At 37.0% G+C, this 26,464-nt stretch overlaps 1 protein-coding gene across 2 annotated transcripts in view; it reads right to left on the bottom strand.

Annotated features, from left to right (window-relative positions):
- Positions 1 to 26,464, bottom strand: part of LOC110465971 — a 308,747-nt gene that overhangs the window by 53,381 nt on the left and 228,902 nt on the right. For both annotated transcript variants that reach the window (XR_002464683.1, XM_021522269.1), the window contains exon 6: positions 25,673 to 25,708. Coding sequence is in view for 1 of the 2 variants with exons in the window: in XM_021522269.1 (XP_021377944.1) it covers positions 25,673 to 25,708 (36 nt within the window). In the remaining variant the exon portion in view is untranslated. The remainder of the gene's footprint in view (positions 1 to 25,672; positions 25,709 to 26,464) is intronic.

The following is a 26,464-nucleotide window of genomic DNA, read 5'->3' on the forward strand; positions in this document are numbered from 1 at the left end:
TATGAAGAGCTCTGGGACTTGTAAACAGCTCAAAGAACAGAATGTAAATCAAAATCAGCAAATAAAATACTTTATTTCAGGAAGAGAAATAATATAGGGATAGAGAGTGGATGGGAAAGAGTTGTAAATGGTAATGTTCAATTGGTGATGAATGTTATATGGGTATACTAACTTAGGACTGTCTTACTCCGACAATTAACAAACTACCATCATCAATTACAGGACCAGCTAACACCCCCTGGCTCCATACAGAACCACACGTCTCCAATGTTCTGTTACAAGTCTCTACCCATTGACATTTTGGTGGGACACTTTTTATTTTTTCTAAGCCATGCTCTTAATCTTGTTGATTAGCAATGACCTTGAAGGTGTGCGTAAGATCAGCAAACATGATGATTAACATATTTTTTTGGAAATTTTAATGGCTGTTTCTAAATAATTGTATTTCGTGGGCTTTTTTTAGCAACACAATACTTCAACATTGAACATAAACAGCATAAATGCAACTATGTGTAGGTTGTTCATTTTCATTGTTAAACAAACAATTTTAAGGTCTTTTATGTTCCATGTTGAATCAAACTACATATTCGTGAAAGTTATTCATGTTTTGTGTGCAATATGCTACATGAACGTCGTTCCTGCTTTGTTTGGGGACTATGTGATGGTAAGTTCTCCAGGACTGAATTCTACCATATTATGAACATTTTTGCTGCAACTGTTTAAAATACTCATTTTTCAGAAGGACACATCAAAATAAATCCATACATCGCTATAGTATAGCTATTCTGAGTCATGACATCATCACACAATGATAATGGTTGGTTATGGAAACAAAATAGGACGACATTAATACATGTCCTCCATGTTAATGAAGTAATGAGAAGATGCCCCAATCAGTGATCTAACAACACCCACATTTAAATGGGAGAAATATCACGTTTCAAATGATCCCGTAATCACATGTCAGTGATGACGGGGTGTCGTACAACAGAATGCGATTTATGTTCTGTGGGTCTCCATGTTATATTGGTGTCGTATGACAGCACCACAGTTTGGCATAGTTCTCTACACATGCCGCTAATAAATCCATGTGCACAAAATTGACTTAGTGGGCTTCTGTGACACTTTCGGTACGAAAAATTAGCCAATAATGCAAATGTCAAAAATTCATCATTAAAAATAATCAGGAAAATATGTTTGGTAATTAATCTGAGCAGCCAATTTGGCATTTACCACAAAGGTTGTCGCCTGATTAACAGAGGCAGACTCCTAATTAGAAGAGTATTGTCGTTAATATGAAGATTCAACAAGTCGTCTGAACGAGCAGTAAACACTACACTACATCTATTGGTCCCTCATTAAAGCATGCCACTTGAGCTCCCTACAGATACTTTCATAGTATAGGGACTTTTTTTCTCAAACATGACAGCATTTCTATACATTCCTACCTCTTAGTATGTAATTAAGTAACATGGGGAAATAATGACATCGTTCAGAGCAAAAACAGGTCACAGTGTTACAGGATATGGTTTAATGCATGTTGTACATTAGGAGGGCAGTGCACTTGCTGTAATTTTCATTTCTAAGAATTTTGATTTTCTCCTCAATTACCAAAATATATTGGGAAAATCCTACTTATACACATATTAAACATGTTATCATAACTTAAAACCCTGCCACTTCCCAACATCTCAAACAAAAACTTTCTTTTTTAATAGCAAGTAACCCTAATATTTAGCTCACTCACTGTACTTTTTTTTTTAAAGATTTCAGCAAATGTAAAAAATCAATAAAATTTTGGTTATGAAATGAATGATAACATTGCTGTTTAAAATTTAATAGAGGAAATAGTACAAATCACACATAATATATGATGAGAAATCACAGGTATAATATCATATCTATTAAACTAAGTGTTAAAAGTATAATATCATATCTATTTAACTAAGTATTAAAAGTATAAAATATGTAAAACCTTAAGGATCCCTGTCCCACTCCAGTGTTTTTCATATTTACAGTTACTTCCTTGATTTTATTTTGTATGTAATTGTTGGACAGTTGTATAACAAGAAGGACACTCCCATTGACCTCTACCAGGATCGTAGCCCAATCAGTTAGAGCAACAGTATAACAGGAAGGACACCCCCATTGACCTCTACCAGGATCGTAGCCCAATAAGTAAGAGCAACAGTATAACAGGAAGGACACCCCCATTGACCTCTACCAGGATCGTAGCCCAATAAGTAAGAGCAACAGTATAACAGGAAGGACCCTCCCATGGACCTCTACCAGGATCCTAGCCCAATCAGTAAGAGCAACAGTATTAAAGTGTTAAAAGTATAATATCATATCTATTTAACCAAGTATTAAAAGTATAAAATATGTAAATCCTTAAGGATCCCTGTCCCACTCCAGTGTTTTTCATATTTGCAGTTACTTCCTTGATTTTATTTTGTATGTAATTGTTGGACCGTTGTATAACAAGAAGGACACTCCCATTGACTTCTACCAGGATCGTAGCCCAATCAGTATGAGCGACAGTATAACAGGAAGGACACTCCCATTTACCTCTACCAGGATCGTAGCCCAATCAGTTAGAGCAACAGTATAACAGGAAGGACACTCCCATTAACCTCTACCAGGATCGTAGCCCAATCAGTATGAGCAACAGTATAACAGGAAGGACACTCCCATTAACCTCTACCAGGATCGTAGCCCAATCAGTATGAGCAACAGTATAACAGGAAGGACACTCCCATGGACCTCTACCAGGATCGTAGCCCAATCAGTAAGAGCAACAGTATTAAAGTGTTAAAAGTATAATATCATATCTATTTAACCAAGTATTAAAAGTATAAAATATGTAAAACCTTAAGGATCCCTGTCCCACTCCAGTGTTTTTCATATTTACAGTTACTTCCTTGATTTATTTTGTATGTAATTGTTGGACAGTTGTATAACAAGAAGGACACTCCCATTGACCTCTACCACCATCGTAGCCCAATCAGTAAGAGCAACAGTATAACAGGAAGGACACTCCCATTGACCTCTACCAGGATTGTAGGGTTCAAATCCTGGTTTAGTCCTGATGAATTTTTACATTTAACACTGTTATTGATGATATCTTGTTTATTAGATCTCTATTATTTTGTCCTATACGTTTTTTTCTGTTCAGAAACGATGAATCAAATCTGTAGTCATTCCCCAAAACAACAGTTTCCAATTTGTAGTTACAGTTGATGGCAGTGGTACAGCAGGGATCCTATCTCTTTACCTGGATTAGGATATCAAACTTAATTCACACGGACAGACTCTTTGTATGTCAGATTAATTAGCCACAGGCTTCCCTTCTAGGCAAAATTTTACATGTTACACTTAGGAAAAGAATTCACCAGTATAAAAATTTATCAGTATTAAAGCGGTAATCTGAAGGAGCAAGGGTAACAAGCTTCAATGTCTAATCTGTTTAAACCAAAATGTTTGCTGAAGCATAATCTGGAATTTTTACTGTCAGCACATGAAACAAAATTAATGTTAATTTCTTTGTAATTAAAATCTGCCATCTTTGAATGACAATATCTAATTTCCCTCAGGCATTGTGAACACCATAAATTGGCATCAATAATTCGTCTGGAGGGCTTTACAGACAGATCTGAGCTAGAGATGGCCAGTAACACAATGTTACCACTGAGGAAATACAAGGACCCATAAACATGCAAATCTTCTCCATTTAAAACATTTACATGCTCTCAATGAGTGGCTTGGTCTCCTTACTGTATGATCCAGTGTATTTTGCTAGCACTCTCTTTCCCTTTCAAACCGATCCCTCCCCCAAATGTTCCTATTGTGCTGTTTCTCCTCCCACATCTTCATACAGTGCAGTTGCCAGTTGTTACTGTACTGGTCATATTTTGCTGTCCATTCTCCAAGGGTTTCTATTTCTATGTAACACAATGTAAGTGGTTAACTTGAGCACACTTCATATAGTACCCCATTACCACTATTCTCATTTTTTCAAGAAAGTAGCCGATGAAATATCTATTTTTACCAGCTTTTGGCTATAAATGAATACCCTGCATTCTCTACATATTGTACTGTCCTTCTCTCCACATGTTAATATTGTGATCCAAGGGTTTATGGTTCTTAAGAACAAGTTTGTTAATGTTGGACAGATAATGGAAGAGCTGACAGCTCATTGCAAAAGCTCATTATAATCACTAAACTTGTGCGTGGGGAGTTAAAAAATTACATCTGATCTTTAGTAATGATTTTCAATTTTCAGTTAAAATACTGGATCCTTTGAATCCAAATATCTACATACTTTATAATTCATATTATTTTTACTGGAGTCAAGTGACTTTGCCATCAGATATATTTGGAAACCTTAGTTCCTATCAGAAGCATGCCTGTCTATACATACCCACATAGTCAAAAAGTACAGCAGACAAATTAATCAGCCAATGTCAAATTAAATACAACTACACACCATAGTGAATGTTTGTAAGTCTTTCAGTTTCATACCATCATAGCTCTACAGAATGTGCAATTCAAACTGCTCTTTTACTTTTACAGCAACATTTAAGTTCTATCCTTATTTTCCATGTGTTTTGTTTACATTGATGATACATTTTAGTTTGGTTTGTTTGTACTTCATGTCCTATTATCATCAATAATCATATAAGGAAGAGCCAGGTTTTGATGTTGGAGGAAACTGGAGTACCTGAAGAAAAACCACCAACCTGTGGCATGTAGTACTTGGCAACTCTCAGCCCTACGTAAGCCTTGAATGCCTTACCAAGTGGTTGAGGGCTAGACCACTCAGCCACTGTGGCCCCTGATATATTTTAAACCAAGTATTTTACCAAACAGCTGAACAGACATTTTTACTGGAAAAATATCATGTTTTACACATTATCGCTTTTATCTGGAGACCAAACCATGATCAGAAACTATAGCTTACATATTTTCGATGAAAATTTGAATTTGATGTCAGAACATCGTCCCTGATTATACTCAAACGCTTGAGACCAGAACAGAGTTTCTGCCTGGAAATCATTACTGTGAAGTAGTTCCTGGTGTTACGTGCTGTGATAACATTTACACTGTGGCAGGTTTATTTAGAGGTTGTACAACATAAATATGAATATTGACCTTTACCCTACCAATAGCTATAATATCAAACAGATGACATTTACCTAACACAGTGACCTTATTAATTACAGTCGTTGCAATCTGAGGTCGCCCAGTGTAGGCATCAGTTTGTGTGATGTTTGTATAATTCATGTATAGGCAACACCTTCTATAACATTTTATCAGGAAAATATAATGTTTTACAGTGAAAATTAAGTTGATTTTCCCTTTAAATTGTTTTTCATAATTTTTGTACTGCGACAAATAACATTTTGTTATTTTGAAACTAAACCAACAAATAACAGAGCAGGGCTTCGATTGAAAATTGATGTCACAATTATAATCCTTATGTTTGGAATAGTGACATCGCAATACATCCTGCCCTAACTTGTCCCAACATATTTTGGTTGGAGATCGACTCTACACTGAATCCAATATCTTTATAAAGAAAAATTAAACATATTTTCCTTACTTTTAACTCATGATATTGTCAGGTTTATATGAGTAATAGGAGAACGAGAAATACACGGCCAGACCAGGATTCGAACCTGCGACCCTCCAAACTCTAGACGGATGCTCTACTATTTGAGTTACCTGGTCACCAGCGATCGACCCAGTCAAATACCACTACATACGTAACTCTATGAAGGAAACTTTATATCCTAATTAACATGATAATTGCCTTATTTACAAGTAATCTCCCACTGTAGAACTAATAAACAGGACATATAATCACTATCTCTATACCAAATCTCATTAATGGAACATTTTATTACGATATTTTACTCTCTGTTTACGTGAAATTGCTGAATGGCATGAAAACAAGCTATTTTGTTCCGAGTTACTGACACTTTAATTAAAGTTTTAATATTTTTATGATGAAAATCATAATCATAATCGCAACTCTAGATGGATGCTCTACTATTTAAGTTACCTGGTCATCAGCGATCGACACAGTCAAATACCGCTACATACGTAACTCTATGAAGAAAACTTTATATCCTAATTAATATGATAATTGCCTTATTTACAAGTATCTCCCACTGTAGAACTAATGAACAGGACATATAATCACTATCTCTATATACCAAATCTCATTAATGGAACATTTTATTTCGATATTTTACTCTCTGTTTACGTGAAATTGCTGAATGGCATGAAAACAAGCTATTTTGTTCCGAGTTACTGACACTTTAATTAAAGTTTTAATATTTTTATGATGAAAATATTGATTACAAATTTGGACATCTGACAGAACTTTCAAAGTTTCTGTGTTAGTATGTGTTTTTAAAAGCCACCCACCAATGCCTGGTATTTATCTTGGATTCTTCCAGTTCAAAGTAAGGAAGGGTCTATTAAACAAAATCGAGGAGAGCACCAGCCAAACTATGACGGACATACAATAAGGCCATTATGGTGATAGAGCAGGATTTTAAGTTTGATCACAGGCAAGTATTGGCATGGGAAATCATAGTGCTTGGGTAGGACTATATTATAAAGTATTAATATTTCACTGTTACCCAATCATCTGCCTGTTGATGGCGGGAGAACACAGTGCTCGCTCATCTACGAGGAATACATGTTGGAATCATTTTCGCCTGCAGGCTTTAGTGATGCGTCAGCTGCACTGTGACGATCCAGCAGTGTTGTGACATTTCATTTGATAACATTAAAACGGTGTAAAGTTACAAACAAATAAAAGTGGACTTTAAGTTTGGGAGTTACGCTTTATCTATTGTAGAAGAGAACAGAGGTATGCTCAAATATTCCTCCAAGCATTCCCGTCCACATAAATCTCTCGATACATTGACATCACAGAGTACATGTAACTATCTCTATTGAGGAGTTAATTACCACCATATCTATAAGATTAAACACCCTCTATACCAGCCATGTATTTCTCCCTACCCTCTATACCAGCCATGTATTTCTCCCTACCTTTTAACCCTCATTTTGTCACTTTTGGAATCAGTTGAATTCCATACATTTTGCTTTTTTGCTTCGTTTTAATTAATTGAATGCCCAAAAAAGCTTAATCTACCGTCTTCTATAATTTTGTATTTGTAAAATTGGCTCCATGTAAGTACTCAGATAGCACATTTGTTTTTCTCCAAAGCTCAAGAAAACGGCAGCATATTCAACTCTACTGCTAAAATTGTAATGATCACTACTCAAGTAGGACATTCCAACAAATTTGATATGGTAATATTATTATTTTATACCCTATAACCAAAATAAGCACAAACAATATGTCTAACATTTACACATAATTTGATCTTATGCTTCATGATCTGTCTTCGTTAAATACCCTTTAATTATATACTAATATTTGCCCTGTCAAACTTTTACCCTTTTGCTGTAAAATACAAATTTGCACAGTGTCAATTACTATGTAAATTGTGTTGTTGATTGCTGTTAGCTATAATGATAAATTCGCCCTCATTCCAGAGGGAAAACAAGAGTACCGCGGGGCGGAACAATATACGCCCGTCAAATGCCATATAGTGTTATATACTTTCTTACATTGAAATAAGATCTGCATCATTCTAAGAGTGGTTATAGCTGATATGCTATAAAAAATGTGGATAGAATATTGTCGAATCAAAATTCTTTTCAAGGAAACACAACAACATATCATGATTATTTAGTCTACTAAGTTTCAAAGAAATCCGTCAAAAAATGAAGGAGGAGATCTCCGGATAAAAAAAACAAATACTGAAATGAACAAAGGGCAACAACATTTGGGAAAATTGTTGAATCAAAATTCTTTTAAGGGAGACACAACTTAATATCATGATTATTATGTATACCAAGTTTCAAAGAGATCAGTTGAAAAATGAAGGTGGAGATTACCGAAAAGTTTACGCCGGACGGACGACCCCATACCATAATACTTCTGTCAAATTTGACGGGTGAATAAAAAGGTGAAAAGTAAATTGCAGCAAAAATTTCACGTATACAGTAATTTGTATGTGTGTGAAATCATCACAAATACCCGCAGCTTCAAAAGTTGCTGGAAAAATGTCCTTAGTTCATCTTTCCTATATTTCCATACAAAATCATACCATGTTTTATCTATTTATAAAATGAGTTTTTAAGTACGAGTGAGAGTAGTTTTCTGCGGTGTTGTAACCACATGTTGGATCATTTACCTCACCTATAACTGGAGAAGTCATTTGTAATACCTTACACCTGGGCCCTGACACACTGACATAGAAGAATGACTGTCTTATCAAAAGTTCTTCCAGATTGAATAGTGCTTTTTGTGAGTTTTATTTTGTTGAGCAATTTTTCAATTACCCAGGTTGATTTTTTAGTTTTAACTTTGACATGGAGAAGTTTGCAATGAAGAATGTACAGATGGACGGACAGAGTGCAAACCTAGCCCAAAACTCATTCACCCCTGAAGACACATTTGAACTCTTCCGACTCAAAGGTTTGAATAGTTCATTATGAAATTTCATGGGTGAATGAGTTAATATCCAGCTGATGAAGACAGATCTGTATTAACATGAGGTTGACTCTGCCTACTGACGACAGACTTTGGAAAGTCTATCAGACCACTAGCCATCAGGAAAGAAAATTGTTCATCAAATTTTCTGATATTACTTTTCTTACATAAGACTTAATAATGTTTTGAGACAAAGATAAGAACGATTCTATCACTTGGTTGATACATTTTATCTGGAATGAGGCTCAATGAGCTGTACTTGAGAATACAGATAATGAAAAACCAGCATCAACAAAGTCAGACCTCGGATAATACAAAACCTGAAGTGCTGTATGTTGTTATATAAAGAACAATCACATCAGAAATGTGATGTATAAATTGTCTTCATAGAAACACAAGTGTGCACCAGGGATCTCTTTGTGTTGCAGTCGAGTCTCCAAATGGTCCTTATGTAAACACGATAGGAGAAAAAAATAAAATAATCTATGAGTGTTGTAGACATTGACAGCAAAGGGTATTTTTGTGTGGATACAATTGTAAAAGTTGACGAGGAGGTTACTTTGCTGAAGGTCATTCTCAGTTTTTGTAGCATCATTAGGTCAAGGAAAGGCTTAGTTCTGGTCTCAGACACGTCAATCTAGGCTCGACGTATTGTCAGATTTATTTGTCAGTATGTCAAATTGTATGTGTTAGCTATATCTTTCCAGGTATAAGTTACTCTGGTGTTTTTTTTGTAGAAATCTGTCTGGTACAACACACAGAAAAAACAATAAATCAGGTTTGGAAATAATAAACATTTTGTGTTTCTGTCACAGAACTGTTCTTCAAGCTCTAGCCAACATAAGTTTCTTTATCAAACTTGTAGAACAGACCGATTTAGCTTTCCTGTACAGGTACCACAGGTGATGCAGCTGCTGACCTTTCCTGTACAGGTACTACAGGTGATGCAGGTACTGACCTTTCCTGTACAGGTACCACAGGTGATGCAGGTGCTCACCTTTCCTGTACAGGTACCACAGGTGATGCAGGTACTGACCTTTCCTGTACAGATACCACAGGTGATGAAGGTGCTGACCTTTCCTGTACAGGTATACGTACCACAGGTGATGCAGGTGCTGACCTTTCCTGTACAGGTACCACAGGTGATGCAGGTACTGACCTTTCCTGTACAGGTACCACAGGTAATGTAGGTGCTGATCTTTCCTGTACAGATACCACAGGTGATGTAGGTGCTGATCTTTCCTGTACAGGTACCACAGGTGATGTAGGTGCTGACCTTTCCTGTACAGGTATATGTACCACAGGTGATGCAGGTGCTGACCTTTCCTGTACAGGTATACGTACCACAGGTGATGTAGGTGCTGACCTTTCCTGTACAGGTACCACAGGTGTTGTAGGTGCTGATATTTCCTGTACAGGTACCATAGGTGATCTTCCAGATTAAGTATATTACATGTAGCGAACAGGTTTTTGTGAGTGTTGATGACATTAAGTAGAGTACAGATCTCATCTCAAATAAATCAAACAACAGGAACTGAAGAGACATCAGTACAAAGAAATCAAACAACAGAAACTGAAGAGACATCAGAACAAAGGAATCAAACAACAGGAACTGAGGAGACATCAGAACAAATACACCAAACAACAGAAACTGAAGAGACATCAGAACAAAGAAATCAAACAACAGGAACTGAGGAGACATCAGAAAAAAACACCAAACAACAGGAACTGAGGAGACATCAGAACAAATACACCAAACAACGGAAACTGAGGAGACATCAGAACAAAGAAATCAAACAACAGGAACTGAGGAGACATCAGAACAAAGGAATCAAACAACAGGAACTGAGGAGACATCAGAACAACGAAATCAAACAACAAGAACTGAAGAGACATCAGAAAAAAAAAACAAACAACAGGAACTGAGGAGACATCAGAACAAAGAAATCAAACAACAAGAACTGAAGAGACATCAGAAAAAAAAATCAAACAACAGAACCTGAGGAGACATCAGAACAAAGAAATCAAACAACAAGAACTGAGGAGACATCAGAACAAAGAAATCAAATAACAGGAACTGAGGAGACATCAGAACAAATACACCAAACAACAGAAACTGAGGAGACATCAGAACAAAGAAATCAAACAACAAGAACTGAAGAGACATCAGAAAAAAAAATCAAACAACAGGAACTGAGGAGACATCAGAACAAAGAAATCAAACAACAGGAACTGAGGAGACATCAGAAAAAAAAAATCAAACAACAGGAACTGAGGAGACATCAGAACAAATACACCAAACAACAGGAACTGAGGAGACATCAGAACAACGAAATCAAACAACAAGAACTGAAGAGACATCAGAAAAAAAAAACAAACAACAGGAACTGAGGAGACATCAGAACAACGAAATCAAACAACAGGAACTGAGGAGACATCAGAACAAATACACCAAACAACGGAAACTGAGGAGACATCAGAACAAAGAAATCAAATAACAGGAACTGAGGAGACATCAGAACAAAGGAATCAAACAACAGGAACTGAGCAGACATCAGAACAAAGAAATCAAACAACAGGAACTGAGGAGACATCAGATTAAAGAAATCAAACAACAGGAACTGAGGAAAAAGCAACAACAGGAAACAAAGAAAAACCAAAGACAAGTCCAGTATTTGTAATAATAATAATCTTTTTAATTAAGAATGGTAAAGCATTTAGAGGTTTACATAAAAATTCTCCATTGAAAAAAGCTCTATGGAATTATCTGAAAATGCTCTGGAATACCGAAAGAGGTAATACATAAAGAAAGATTCAAGCAATGTATACAGGATTCAGAAGGCACGGAACCCCACTGGTAGCCCACCATGTCTCGTGTAACCCTTTATTCATTGTAGAAACACCTGTTGTCATATCAGTAGAAACCATACACAAATGTATACATAAGTTTCCAATTCTTTAGTAAACTTCATTTTCTGTACATTGTCTATGTTTATAATAAAAATAGATAATTCACAATCAGGTACAATACTGATGTAAAAGTGTTGATTGCTAATTAAGAACAGGTGAATCAGTATGAATACAGAAGATATATATACTTACATTACCAACAAGTCATTACATCCTGACAGCTAGTATGTCATTATACACGTTTACACCAACTGTCTGGGTCTCATCACCAGCTCACCTCAATTCATTTTAAATCTGCCCCTCCAGAGGGGTCTAAAGGGCTTGGACAAGAAATCTTGGAATTCTTTTTGGTTTTACTTCCTGACATGAGCCGAAAACAGTGCAATACATCATAATTCAACACTCTAATCCTCAAGAATGTTGCCACATTTACCATCAGAGATTGGTGGTGAGCGGCTTTGGAAAGCAGTCAAAGACATTCTTCCTCCTCCTTTTCTCTCCCCCCCCCCCCCCCCTCCCCTTCAGCGTGAGTGAGAGTTAAGGAGCTAAATGGTGCTAGACACATAGATAAAGAAAAGGAAAACTTGGTCCCTGAAGTATATTGTTTAACCCATGTAGGTACAATAAATCAGCCAATCCATTCCTCTAGCTATTTAATCAAGTTTCAATGCCCCTGGATCTCTGTAATTGTAAAATGACTTGATAACAGAGTTGCTATTCAATCCCTATCATTGGATTAAAAACGATGTCTGTCAAATTGCTGAATAAGATTTTTTTAAATGAAATGAGGTTAAAATCTAATTATATATCGGGTATTGTGTTAGCTGTGGTCTCAGACCTGTAGCAGATAGGGAGTTAATGCCCTTCAAACTACAAGGACTCAAACTAATCCAATATGATACTTAGGAAGCTGGTGAAGGTCATTCCAGGACAATTCCTATATATGTCACACTTATGATGATGGTAGGAGTATAAAAAGTTGAATATCTTCTTGTCCCTGTTGTTGACCTATAAATAGCAAGTGACATTGGCCTTGACCTTGGGATCCTGATATAAGAACATCTCCAAGGTATTCTCACCACTGACCTTTGTATAAACAATGACAAATGTCTTTATCTACTAGATATCTAGTTGGTGAAGTGATGACGATGAATCATGACACTAGTGATGGGTACGTAACACTATTTGTTCTTGCCATAAAATGGCACCAGCATTATAAGAAATAGCATGTTGACTCCTACTCAAATTACATAGTGATACTCCTATAGAACACTTTCAACTTTAATATACTCACTTGAACCCTATGTTAATTTAATGTTTTCAGTTGAACCTTTTACAAATTTCATGTATGCAGTTGAACCCTATATAAATTCAATTTATTCATATTTATAACCCTACACAAATTTAATATGTTCTGTCTGAATTCTATATAAATATCACAAGATTATAAAGTAACAGTTGAGTGTTGATAATACTGATTCCTGTCTAGAACAGTCAATGATACAGGAAGGAAATGGCTACCACATCAATAAACTTACCTTTAAGATATTTCACATAGAACAACATGCAGTAAAACCTGTCAATAAAGACCACCTGTCTACTAAGTAATCATGAGACTGTATATAACTGTAATAGGATGAGGAAAAGTGACAAAGATAGGGCCGTCGCTGGGGCTCGAACCCGCGACCCTTGGCTCTCCAGCCAGATGCTCTACCGCTGAGCTAAAGGGAAATTCCCTACAGCTGACGCTTGCAAGGCAACCTAATCAATGCACTTCTTTTACATAACTACAGAATCAGAAATCCCCCTGTATCAGTGTTTTATACAATAATGACCTGTTATATAGCAGGCTTTCATTGTTTCTCTACCGAGTGGTCAATGGCTATGTTTGCCCATTTTCTGACACATGGAAGAGAAAATAAAGTTAAATAACTTACAATAAAACCAAGTAAAAAGGTCCTACATCAGTTCCTTCTTCAGATTAACTTCAAACATAAACATATCTATTTAGGGGTATACATTGGCCTTACTAAGTTATCAGCAAACTTACCATCTAGATCTGCCCACTATTTAGAATGGTCAAGTGGATTATTAAAAGTGGTCATTCCCCACACACTCCCTCCTTTACTCCCCTCATCTCTCAAAGGGGAGATAGTCAATAGGTTGTTAATTCTTGTGTTATCTACGAGTGTTAATAGTCTTATGAGAAGTTATACTAGCTCACTAAGAAGGTCATTGCCTCCTACCTTTAGGGGTAGCCTGGTGGTTTGTGGGTAAAGGTCATTGCCTCCTACCTTTAGGGGTAGCCTGGTGGTTTGTAGGTAAAGATCATTGCCTCTTCCCTTTAGGGGTAGCCTGGTGGTTTGTGGGTAAAGGTCATTGCCTCCTACCTTTAGGGGTAGCCTGGTGGTTTGTGGGTAAAGGTCATTGCCTCCTACCTTTAGGGGTAGCCTGGTGGTTTGTGGGTAAAGGTCATTGCCTCCTACCTTTAGGGGTAGCCTGGTGGTTTGTGGGTAAAGGTCATTGCCTCCTACCTTTAGGGGTAGCCTGGTGGTTTGTAGGTAAAGGTAATTGCCTCCTACCTTTAGGTGGTTTGTGGGTAGAGGTATAACAATGTGGAACCCCATTCTAATTGGGTGTTAATTGTTGACTTGATAACTTATTATACTATCCCTTCCACTTCTGATCTGACACAGAGTTAACATGTAGCCTCCTTAATATTTACTTTCTGGCCCCCAAGTGTATGTGATAGCTGTACCCTTACGAGGACCCTCCCCCTCCCGCATACTTGCCAACTTTTCAAAATTTCCATGGGGGAGATTGTGTACGCCCAAATTAAAACATAAATAAAATGTGTGTATGCACCCCCCTACAGACAAAATAACCCTTTAAAATAACATGTTTTGAGTCCTTCAGATTAAATAATAATATCGTAGAATATAGGAACAGCTAAGTAAATTCACTGGTTGAAAACACTCAATTTACGGGTCCAAAATCAGGAGTCTCGTTCCTAAATAGGGAGGGTGGCAAGTATCTCCCTACGATCATTTGAGATGAATATGTTTTTTTGTTATTTTACCTTGGTATGCCCTTCAATGTTTGAATTTTGAATTTTGAAATTCCTCATAAATTAGAATCAACTACTGTGAACTTCTGTATTTTAATGTGCCTACCTCAAATGAAAATATAGGATTTTGAAGGTGGGTGAGTAGGTGGGGAGAGGGAGGGATGTTCTCAAGGCGAGGAATTGATGTCACACTGGCTTTCCCTAGAAGTTGTACCCTCACTGTGATCCAAAAACAGAAATGTCAAAATGTCATGTCAAACAAACCCTAGTAAAGTAACTGTAATGCAATCACGTCACCAATACATGATAACCAATGGGAAATAGATCATTGAGCTAACTTTGACCAATGTGAAAATAGCCCCCCTGTTTTTATATACAATATTTTAAATTTGGGTATAACAGAAGTACATTTTAAGTATGTAATACTTGGATGTTCCTAGCTACACACTATTTATAACAAGGGGCTGGATCGATGGTACTGATAAGAGCACAGCAGATACAGAAATACATCTTTGGATGCATTTTTTTGTTATTTTTTTGCAATAACTGATCTGCCAGTGGTCTGTAGGGGAGAGTGCACCAGACAAAACTCGTATAACTGTAACAGTGGATACATATCACCACAAAATCGTACAGATAATCTTCACAGAATTGAATGTTACGGAATTCGAACAACAGCATACGAATAAACCTAATCAAAACACAGATCCATCAGAAGGTTGAATGGTATGGAGAATTCCGTCTGCGACGCAGACAGAATAACATAGGTACCGAACACCATTAAATTGAGACATCTTTGACATTTTTCTCGAAATCAACATTTTTATAATAGCTTCAGTTTTTTTTCTTATATATATTTTTTGCCATGAAATTGTTTAGTATCGATATATTGTCTCCATTACGATTGTACTGAAGTAAACAGCACATGTATGTATATATATATATTTACATACCTTTATGACCAAGCCACAATTAATACAATTTTATTGTTTCTCTACCAATGGCTACCGATTTGAGATACATGTAATCTGTTTTTGTCTGGAAAGTGCTGGCTCATTTGGAATCCCGGAGACATTGTGACTCGGAGAAGAACTTTGTCAATTTCCAACCAATCTGTCTCTAACATGAAATTCGATCAATGAAAAGCTCAATCAAAGAATCCTTCCCAGTGAGTTTACATTATTGTAGTATACCAGTACATGTAGTGCATCACGCATGTCATCTAAGTTCCGTAAGTGACACAAACTAAATAGTGCAAGTGAACTTCATTCCGACTAAACAGATTTCTGGATAAAACCCTATCCCTATGGCAGTAGAAGGCTGAAGCAGTATCTGAGGGTGTAGATTGGTGGGAGACCCAAGGGAGTAGGTGATAGAGCTAGCAGATGGAATGGACTAGGGTTTGGCTGGGGTCTAGAATTGTTTACGAAGCTTATTTCAATAACAACTGAAGGAGAAACTGCCAGTGTGTTACAACTAGGTACAGGTCACAATAATACAGAAAATGACCAGCACTGAGTAGTACAACTGTCTTGACAATTTGTTCATTTGACATTTTGTGACATCAGTACCAGCATATGTCGAGCAACTTTAGCCAAACAAATCGCCATGCTGGATCTCCTAATGGTGTCTGCTGAGTCCATCGGTTCTATGGTCATAGAGAAAACGAACAGACCGGTAAATCCATACAATTATGTCAATTTTGCCAAATAAAACCCCAAATTACTGCTGATAATGGAGGAAGGGCTACAAATAGGCATCACAGAGGCTGATTTGCCTACATCAGAACTGCTGTGTGTGTGTGATCTGAACAATTCCTATTCTGATAGATATGAAAGTACTGTAATGACACACAATTAGACAAGATATGCCGACCATTGCGTACATTATGGTGGTCACCAACGTAGTCCCGCCAGCATGTAGATTTCAATATACAGGCAGTCGTGTATTATTAAATGATTATGTCTAAACGAACCGAGGCAGGAAAATCTAGCAACACTGTGTCAGCAAGAAAGTTCAAAGGTCACTTGAGTAATCTGCAAATCATATAGTTATTTTATGCAAAGTCTGACAACTCTGGTTTAGAGTTGATCCTGCAGTTGCATTACAGTCCTATGTTATGACTGAAGGAATGAAGCCAGTGATCTCTCAAATAGTCATAAATATCGGTGACATTTCTATCATTGACAAGCTTTACTGGTCATAACACTTGTGCCACATCAAATTTGATACTTAAAGCATCAATTAAACAAAGTAAGCTTCATATTACCCGGTATATACCATCAAATAGACATGACATTAAATGCTAAAATTAGTCATCTGGTAAGTAGTGCTGGCTTCACATGTACATTTTATTTCCCATCTGATAAATTTGCTTTAAATACAAACTCAAGTACTAAATAGTTAGCACAATATGTGAGCCAGAAGCAGTAAGTTTTGGTACGTCTAATCATAGCCGGCGAGAAAAGTACATGGCTACATCAATATTTGATGCCAAGAACTCATAAACGGTTGATCGGTTCATTGAAATGGTGGCCAAACACTCTTGATATCTTCCTCAAACTGCCAATTGCTCGCTGAACTTTCAACCACAACACTCAAAGTGCAGACAAGATTTCGGTGCCTAGGGCAGACAGCCTTGTAGTGGTACCAAATAAAGCCTTGTGCTATATCAACGACAACTACTTTTAATCTAGCTAAACGTTACAGATTGAATTGTCCCTGAAGACAGAAATCTTTCTGAAGCTGTGATACTAAATACATGTACCAAAATAGCTACACTTTAACATTCTACCTCATTCACTTCCAACAGCCATCAAATTCAACCTTATTCAACAGTATCCCTACTGTGAGCCACTATATTCACCCAGAGCCAGTAAACTTCCTTCAATACCAAATTCAATCTCATAGATATACTCAATTTAACTTTGTGAAGTAACAAATCAGCATTATGTATACTATAATAAACAGAGCCACTATATATATATTCACATTCAAAACCTATTACATTCAACCTTCTTCTATACCGAATTCTTTCTTATTAGTACATCCACCTGAACCTTGTGAAATAAGTAAACTGAACTATCATTGTCAGCGTATATGTAATTACATATAGATTCAAGAGATATCGCATCCAATTTTGTGAAGAAGAAAAAATCAACAGCATGGAGATCAAACTAACGAAATATTGTTTACAAAAATACTATAATTGAACTATTGTTTCTATTTTGATACATTAATATTTTTCAAACATGTATAAAGGTAGCATGTATTTTCATTATCCCTCACAAGGATATTTGAGCAATAAATGGAAAAAAATAATCTCATTGAAATTAGAATTGCAAATGTTTCCTAACCGGGGCTCCATCCTGGTCTTAAAGGTTCTCATTGCAAATCTTTTTGAGAACTTTAAATATGTGTATGTGGTTATGGTTCATTAACCTCTTCATTTGTAACCAAACAAAAGCAAAATATGATACAGAAACTAATTAAGTGCTTCAAATGTGCCTGGCCGCCTTCAGGTTTTGTAATGAACAGACGACAGGCAATGGACGATAGATGCTGCACCTGATACCAGATTAGATCACAGACATCTCTAAAAACTTCCAAAAGATGTAATATTTCAAGGTTTGAGAAGATAAACACTTTAAAAGAAGAATGAAGCAGTACCTATTTACACATGGCTGTCAGGGAGATATATATATGTAACTGGTTTACCACTTTCTGCTTATAACCCAAAAAGAGAAACAGTTGCGGATTTGAGATTTTCTACAGTCAAGATGTCTGTAAGGTATGCCACAGGGGATAACATGTGATTTCCTATTTAATATAATGATGGTAAGATTGCAGCCGGACTAACAACCTGGATATAAACACAGTTTATGTGCTAGTGATGCAGAACCTAGCGCATTAGTACCATATATGTCTGAAGGCTAACAACCTGGATATAAACACAGTTTATGTGCTAGTGATGCAGAACCTAGCGCATTAATACCATATATGTCTGAAGGCAATTATCGATTGGTTTACTCAGGAATCAGCTTCTATCTTCAACATCTAGCAATTTTGGCAACAGAGAGCTCAGATTAATTCAGGTTCTGGGGCAAAACAACCGTATCAACTTAATGTGTATGCACTTCCTGCACTACATTACTGTAACAGCAGTGAGATATTCCTTTAACAAATACACAGGGTGTTGTCAGTCATTACCTTATAATGTATCATGTTTTAAGTCCTTGTATTTTTCTTTTTAAATAAACAAATTAAACAGTTCCTGCCATGAGAAACAAAGGGTTACTTCTGACGCTGACAGGTAATATTTACTTTCTACAGAGAACAACTAATAATCACTTTCTAAATAGAGAAACAAAGAGTCAATTCCTACGGAGAGTAACAAAGAGTCAATTCCTACGGAGAGTAACAAAGAGTCAATTCCTACGGAGAGTAACAAAGCGTCAATTCCTACGGAGAGTAACAAAGAGTCAATTCCTACGGAGAGTAACAAAGAGTCAATTCCTACGGAGATCGAGTAACAAAGAGTCAATTCCTACGGAGATCGAGTAACAAAGAGTCAATTCCAATGGAGAGTAACAAAGTGTCAATTTCTATGGAGAGTAACAAAGAGTCTTTTCCTATGGAGAGTAACAAAGAGTCAATTCCTACGGAGAGTAACAAAGAGTCAATTCCTACAAAGAGTAACAAAGAGTCTATTCCTACAGAGAGTAACAAAGAGTCAATTCCTACAGAGAGTAACAAAGAGTCAATTCCTATGGAGAGTAACAAAGAGTCTATTCCTACGGAGAGTAACAAAGAGTCAATTCCTACGGAGAGTAACAAGGAGTCAATTCCTATGGAGAGTAACAAAGAGTCTATTCCTATGGAGAGTAACAAAGAGTCAATTCCTACGGAGAGTAACAAAGAGTCTATTCCTACGGAGAGTAACAAAGAGTCAATTCCTACGGAAAGTAACAAAGAGTCAATTCCTACGGAGAGTAACAAAGAGTCAATTCCTATGGAGAGTAACAAAGAGATGACGAGTCAATTTATATTGAGAGTTACAAAGAGTATTTCCTTTATTTGACAAAGATTAACACAACATGGTCATTTATTACTTTGTTTTAACATTTTCTTAGCACTTGTTTGCCAGATACATCCATAATGGAAAATAGGTCCCACTGATATCCACTAGTTTGAAGTGTTTCTGTAGCTCTGTACCTTTGTCACCTAGCACTAGAGTGTGGACAGACATGTTTCTGTAACTCTGTACCTTTGTCACCTAGCACTAGAGTGAGGACAGACGTGTTTCTGTAGCTCTGTACCTTTGTCACCTAGCACTAGAGTGCGGACAGAAGAGTTTCTGTAACTCTGTACCTTTTTCACCTAGCACTAGAGTGTGGACAGAAGTGTTTCTGTAGCTCTGTCCCTTTGTCACCTAGCACTAGAGTGCGGACAGAAGGGTTTCTGTAACTCTGGACCTTTGTCACCTAGCACTAGAGTGTGGACAGACGTGTTTCTGTAGCTCTGTCCCTTTGTCACCTAGCACTAGAGTGCGGACAGAAGGGTTTCTGTAACTCTGGACCTTTGTCACCTAGCACTAGAGTGTGGACAGAAGTGTTTCTGTAGCTCTGTCCCTTTGTCACCTAGCACTAGAGTGCGGACAGAAGGGTTTCTGTAACTCTGGACCTTTGTCACCTAGCACTAGAGTGTGGACAGAAGTGTTTGTGTAACTCTGTACCTTTGTCACCTAGCACTAGAGTGTGGACAGACGTGTTTCTGTAACTCTGTACCTTTGTCACCTAGCACTAGAGTGCGGACAGACGATGCTCTGGTGTCACCTGCCTATTGAATCATAATCACACATTTTAATGGTAACATTTTATTACTGCAATATCTAATCTCCACAAGCCAATGACATAATGAGATCGGTATCAGCCTTCTACCGATTTATGGAGCCTGAATAACGGGCAGGTTTTGAACTCTTTATCAAACTCATTGCTAATTCGAGGTATAATCTCCTGCGAACACAATAGCCTTATGGTACAGGTAATACAGCTGGAGCGTTTTTTCCACTCACTCACTTTTCAGTACACTTACATGATTACAATGACTCATTTTCGATGATATTGATGGCGCTGATTTTTTATCAGCCTAAATCCACAGCCCTATAATTGAAGGACCATTAACACATTTCCTGGACGGTACATATCTGACCGAATTCGCTGTATGCACAGAGTCATTGAAGCATGACATCGAACACCCAACAATAAACCCACTCTCAGATTTGTCAATACACAAGCATGCATAATCTCCAACATTTACCATACTTAATCAATGTATAATGTTATCGTTATGTTTCTGACAATTTCAAAATTAGATCGAAATGAAAAATGGAGAAAAAAGTGTTTGTAATTTGTGTTATTGATAAAATCTATGACTAGTATGGCAGTGTATTTGAGCACATCAACGGGCAATTCGGCATGGCATACCAGGTAGTGGTAACTGATTTCCATAATATCAAATGTTCGCCTGCTTCAGCGTATGCTAATTAATCCATCAATTCATTTCAGAATTAAGTTTTATTCAGGTTTCAAGATAAAATACTGTTCTATTGGTTAGTGGCAACAGGCATAAAACAAGAGGCCCAAGGGCCTTAGCTGTCACCGGAGTTATATCATAGGTACTGGTAGCTTTATTTTATTGTTTAGATGTGATGTGGAAATCAGCATGTACACTAAGTGAAATACAATACTTGTCATGTCATCAAAGGATAAGAATTTGAAAATATTGCCCTAGCCCCTGAAGATGGGGCAGGAATCCCAATTTTACAATGTAATACCCTCATTCACTAACGATGACTCTAAGTTCGAGTAATTTTCTGTTGAAAATGGATAAAATTTAACCAAAAGTGTTATTTCCCTATATAAACTGTAGTAAACTTTACCCCCTCCCCAAGGGAGAACGGATAGCTCGGGGGTCCTGAAATTAACAATTTAAATAAAGCCCCTGATGATCTTTCTTTCCATGCAGAGAAAATGACTGTAGTAACCTCTGAGGCTGGAGAAGAAGATTTTTGAAATATTGGTTAATTTTCCCTTTGGGGCCCTTGCCCTGGCTCCAGGGAGTGGGGTAGGAATCCCAATTTTACAATTTTGAAAAAAATCCATCCACTTAATTGTTCTTGAGAAGTTAAAAAAAATGTAAAAAGTTTGCGCACGACGGACGACGATGGATGGAAAGCAATTAGAATAGGTTACTTAAGCAAAGCTCAGGTGACCTAAAAGGTTAAAGAATGGCTTTACAGCAAAGTTATAATTGCAAAAAACTGCTCCGCCTCAGAGCTTCTTTTTTTTAAACTTGGATGTATTCTTCTTGATATACAAAAGATAAAGTGACTTAACAAATTTTACTGGGTTTGAATAACTTCACTTTGCAAAGTACATGTTTTTACAATTCATGTGTCATCAACTTTTGTATACCTTTCAAAAATGTCATCAATTCTTGTGTATTTTTTTAATATGTCACCAGTTCTTGTGTATTTTTTTCAAATGTGTCTTCCATTCTTGTGTACTTTTTAAATGTGTCCTCAATTCTTGTGCACCTTTCAATTGTAAACTATATGTACTGTATTGCTGATGTTTACTGTATTGTTTTGGCTATAGTAGCACCTTAAAAGCATGCGATTGACTAAAACAAAGCCCACATTTAACGTATTGTTGTCGAACGATCTGTACTCAATGTAGATACTTATATCCCTTCGATTTCTAATTCAACACAGAGGGGACTGAATTAAGCTGTATTCATGTAAATCAAATAGGAACACTACAGCTTCACTAACAACCATGTGAATGTATTCTGTGGCAATCCCCCATACCAATACAGACAGTGTGGCATCTATATAAACATAAAGGCTAAATCTCTCCTGAATAATTCAGGTCTGGCGATCCCTGGGTAGGTCTTTAGCAGTGTGATGATCCACATCAAAGGCACAAATCATTACTGATCAGGTGAAAAAAGGCTCCTCCCTGCTTCCTGGATCAAAAGATCATCCGACTTCTCTACGTTAAGGTGAAGGATGAAAGTGGTAGATAGGGGGCTGTAATAGGGGCTGAAATAGGGGCGGTGTAGGGGCGGTGTAGGGGTGGTGTACGGGCGGTGTAGGGGCGGTGTACGGGCGGTGTAAGGGCGGTGTAGGGGCGGTGTACGGGCGGTGTAGGGGCGGTGTAGGGGCGGTGTAGGGGCTGTAATAGGGGCGGTGTACGGGCTGTAATAGGGGCTGTAATAGGGGCTGTGTTGGGGCTGTGTAGGGGCTGTGTAGGGGCGGTGTAGGGGCTGAAATAGGGGCTGTAATAGGGGCGGTGTACGGGCTGTAATAGGGGCTGTGTAGGAGCGGTGTAGGGGCTGAAATAGGGGCTGTAATAGGGGCGGTGTACGGGCTGTAATAGGGGCTGTAATAGGGGCGGTGTAGGGGCTGTGTAGGGGCAGTGTAGGGGCTGTGTAGGGGTGGTGTAGTGGCTGTGTAGGGGCTGTAATAGGGGCTGTAATAGGGGCGGTGTAGGGGAGTTAGGTTTGAAGGGGGCCGAGGGGTTGGTAAGGGCAATGTGCAGTGATGTCAAACCTGATTGTCTTTATTATAATTTAACCCCGTCAGGTGTATTTAGGTAAGTGTATAATGGATGTATAGCCACAAAACAAATGTGATTGAAGTGAAAAATCAAATTTACAACAGCAATCTCTTCAATCCTCACAACTCCAGACAATTACCTTTTCAGATGATAAACTAATGACTCTATATAAAGTGTTTCCAGCTGAATATAGACATCACAACAGTATATCTGAGCCTAACAGTATCCGTAACTCACAAGGGAAAATTGTTCTATTGAACTATATTTTACTCGCGACTGAATTTATTGATATTTCTACTGTTAGATCTGTGAACTATAGTTTTGTTCAAATATTTATATGTTGATTGTGATAACTAATAATACTTCAAATACTGTTTCACTGCTGAATCTGCAGACGTATTCCAATTTTTTCTCATTTCAAAGGAAGACGGAGTACATGTAAACCCATGTAAACACCATAAGTGTCAGGAGTTTCCCCCGAGCTTCAATGATATTTAATTAAATGTGTTTAAACCCATCCTGGTTAATACTGTAGTACTGTAGCCATTTATCTTCATCTTTAATAACCTCTGATCTATACCTTTGAAACAAAGAAAATCTTTAACGGCTGTTTAATTGGCAGTTCTAACCTTACTGTTCTAGAAGTACAAATCTGACGTCTTATACCTGTAGTGTCGGCTACAATTAGTACAAATCTGACATCTTATATCTGTAGTGTCGGCTACAATTTGTACAAATCCGACATCTTATATCGGTAGTGTACACTACCATTAGTACAAATCTGACATCTTATATCTGTAGTGTACACTACAATTTGTACAACTAACCTTACTGTTCTAGAAGTACAAATCTGACGTCTTATACCTGTAGTGTCGGCTACAATTAGTACAAATCTGACATCTTCTATCTGTAGTGTCGGCTACAATTTGTACAAATCTGATGTCCTATATCTGTAGTGTACACTACAATTTGTACAACTAACCTTACTGTTCTAGAAGTACAAATCTGACGTCTTATACCTGTAGTGTCGGCTCCAATTAGTACAAATCTGACATCTTATATCTGTAGTGAACACTACAATTAGTACAAATCTGAGATCTTATATCTGTAGTGTCGGCTACAATTTGGACAAATCTGAAATCTTATATCTGTAGTGTACAATACAATTTGTACAAATCTGACGTCTTATATCTGTAGTGTCGGCTACAACTTGTACAAATCTGACATCTTATATCTGTAGTGTACACTACAATTTGTACAACTAACCTTACTGTTCTAGAAGTACAAATCTGACGTCTGATACCTGTAGTGTCGGCTACAATTAGTACAAATCTGACATCTTATATCTGCAGTGTCGGCTACAATTTGTACAAATCTGATGTCCTATATCTGTAGTGTACACTACAATTTGTACAACTAACCTTACTGTTCTAGAAGTACAAATCTGACGTCTTATACCTGTAGTGTCGGCTCCAATTAGTACAAATCTGACATCTTATATCTGCAGTGTCGGCTACAATTTGTACAAATCTGATGTCCTATATCTGTAGTGTACACTACAATTTGTACAACTAACCTTACTGTTCTAGAAGTACAAATCTGACGTCTTATACCTGTAGTATCGGCTACAATTAGTACAAATCTGACATCTTCTATCTGTAGTGTCGGCTACAATTTGTACAAATCCGACATCTTATATCGGTAGTATACACTACCATTAGTACAAATCTGACATCTTATATCTGCAGTGTCGGCTACAATTTGTACAAATCTGACATCTTATATCGGTAGTGAACACTACAATTAGGACAAATCTGACATCTTATATCGGTAGTGTACACTACAATTAGTACAAATCTGACGTCTTATATCTGTAGTGTACAATACAATTTGTACAAATCTGACATCTTATATCAGTAGTGTACACTACAATTTGTACAAATCTGACGTCTTATATCTGTAGTGTACAATACAATTTGTACAAATCTGACATCTTATATATCTTTGGTGTACACTACAATTTGTACAACCATCTGTAGTGTACACTACAATTAGTACAAATCTGACGTCTTATATCTGTAGTGTACACTACAATTTGAACAAATCTTACATCTTATATCTGTAGTGTCGGCTACAATTTGTAAAAATCCGACATCTTATATCGGTAGTGTACACTACCATTAGGACAAATCTGACATCTTATATCTGTAGTGTACACTACAATTTGTTCAAATCTGACATCTTATATCGGTAGTGTACACTACAATTAGTACAAATCTGATGGCTTATATCTGTAGTGTACACTACAATTTGTACAAAGCTGACATCTTATATCTGTAGTGTACACTACAATTTGTACAAATCTGACATCTTATATATCTTTGGTGTACACTACAATTTGTACAACCGAATCACGATCAAGACTCTTTTCTTTCCTGTATACCAATTACAGAATCGAACATGATGACATAACCTCAAGGACATACTACTTACAGTTGTTGTTCTTAAAACTGTTTCTTGTACATGGTCCTGAAATGACATGAAAACAATGTATACATTATTATAATTTCACGAAAAATAAGAATAATATGTGGTATGGATATTGTTAAGTTAACAATGCTGAGGTCACATGTATTTTATATTGCATTAATGATGCACATGTAAATTTACACTAACAAAGTAATTAAGAATTACCACTGCATTTAAATTTCCAATTTTACACAATATCTCAATTAAAGTTGTCAAAGATAAAACTCAGTAAGATATCTCTATATTCCAGTGAACCCCTTTCCATAACTAATAAAGGTGCCTCGTTTTTAATGTTGTGCCTAATCATACTTCCAGAATCATTTGATGGCTTCAAGAAAGCTGTGGTATATCGACAGTATATTTTCAAATCAGGCAAATTTTCCTAATTATGTACAGTTATGTTATGGCCTTGAAAACTCTGGCTTCACTTTGAATTGTTTTGTTTTTACATTGTTATATTAATTATATCCTTTGACATCAAGCTCCGTTTTAAAAAGGCCGACTAAGCGTTGAACAGTAATGATAGTTTACTGCACATAAAACAATGTGTCAGGGAGCCGGAATCACCACAAACTCAATTGATAAAGTAAAGCAACCCCTTTCTCTCATCACCACGGTAAACGGATCACAACATCAACGTCTCATGTTGACTGGGGAATAGTTTATTCAGTTTGACAGCTGGTAGGAATCATTCAGATGTTTCAGTGATCCCTGTATGATCTCAAAGCACCAGAGATAAATCATTTCACAGATATT

Source organism: Mizuhopecten yessoensis, unplaced genomic scaffold, assembly GCF_002113885.1.
Source record: "Mizuhopecten yessoensis strain PY_sf001 unplaced genomic scaffold, ASM211388v2 scaffold213, whole genome shotgun sequence".
In the NCBI taxonomy this organism is placed as follows: domain Eukaryota; kingdom Metazoa; phylum Mollusca; class Bivalvia; order Pectinida; family Pectinidae; genus Mizuhopecten; species Mizuhopecten yessoensis.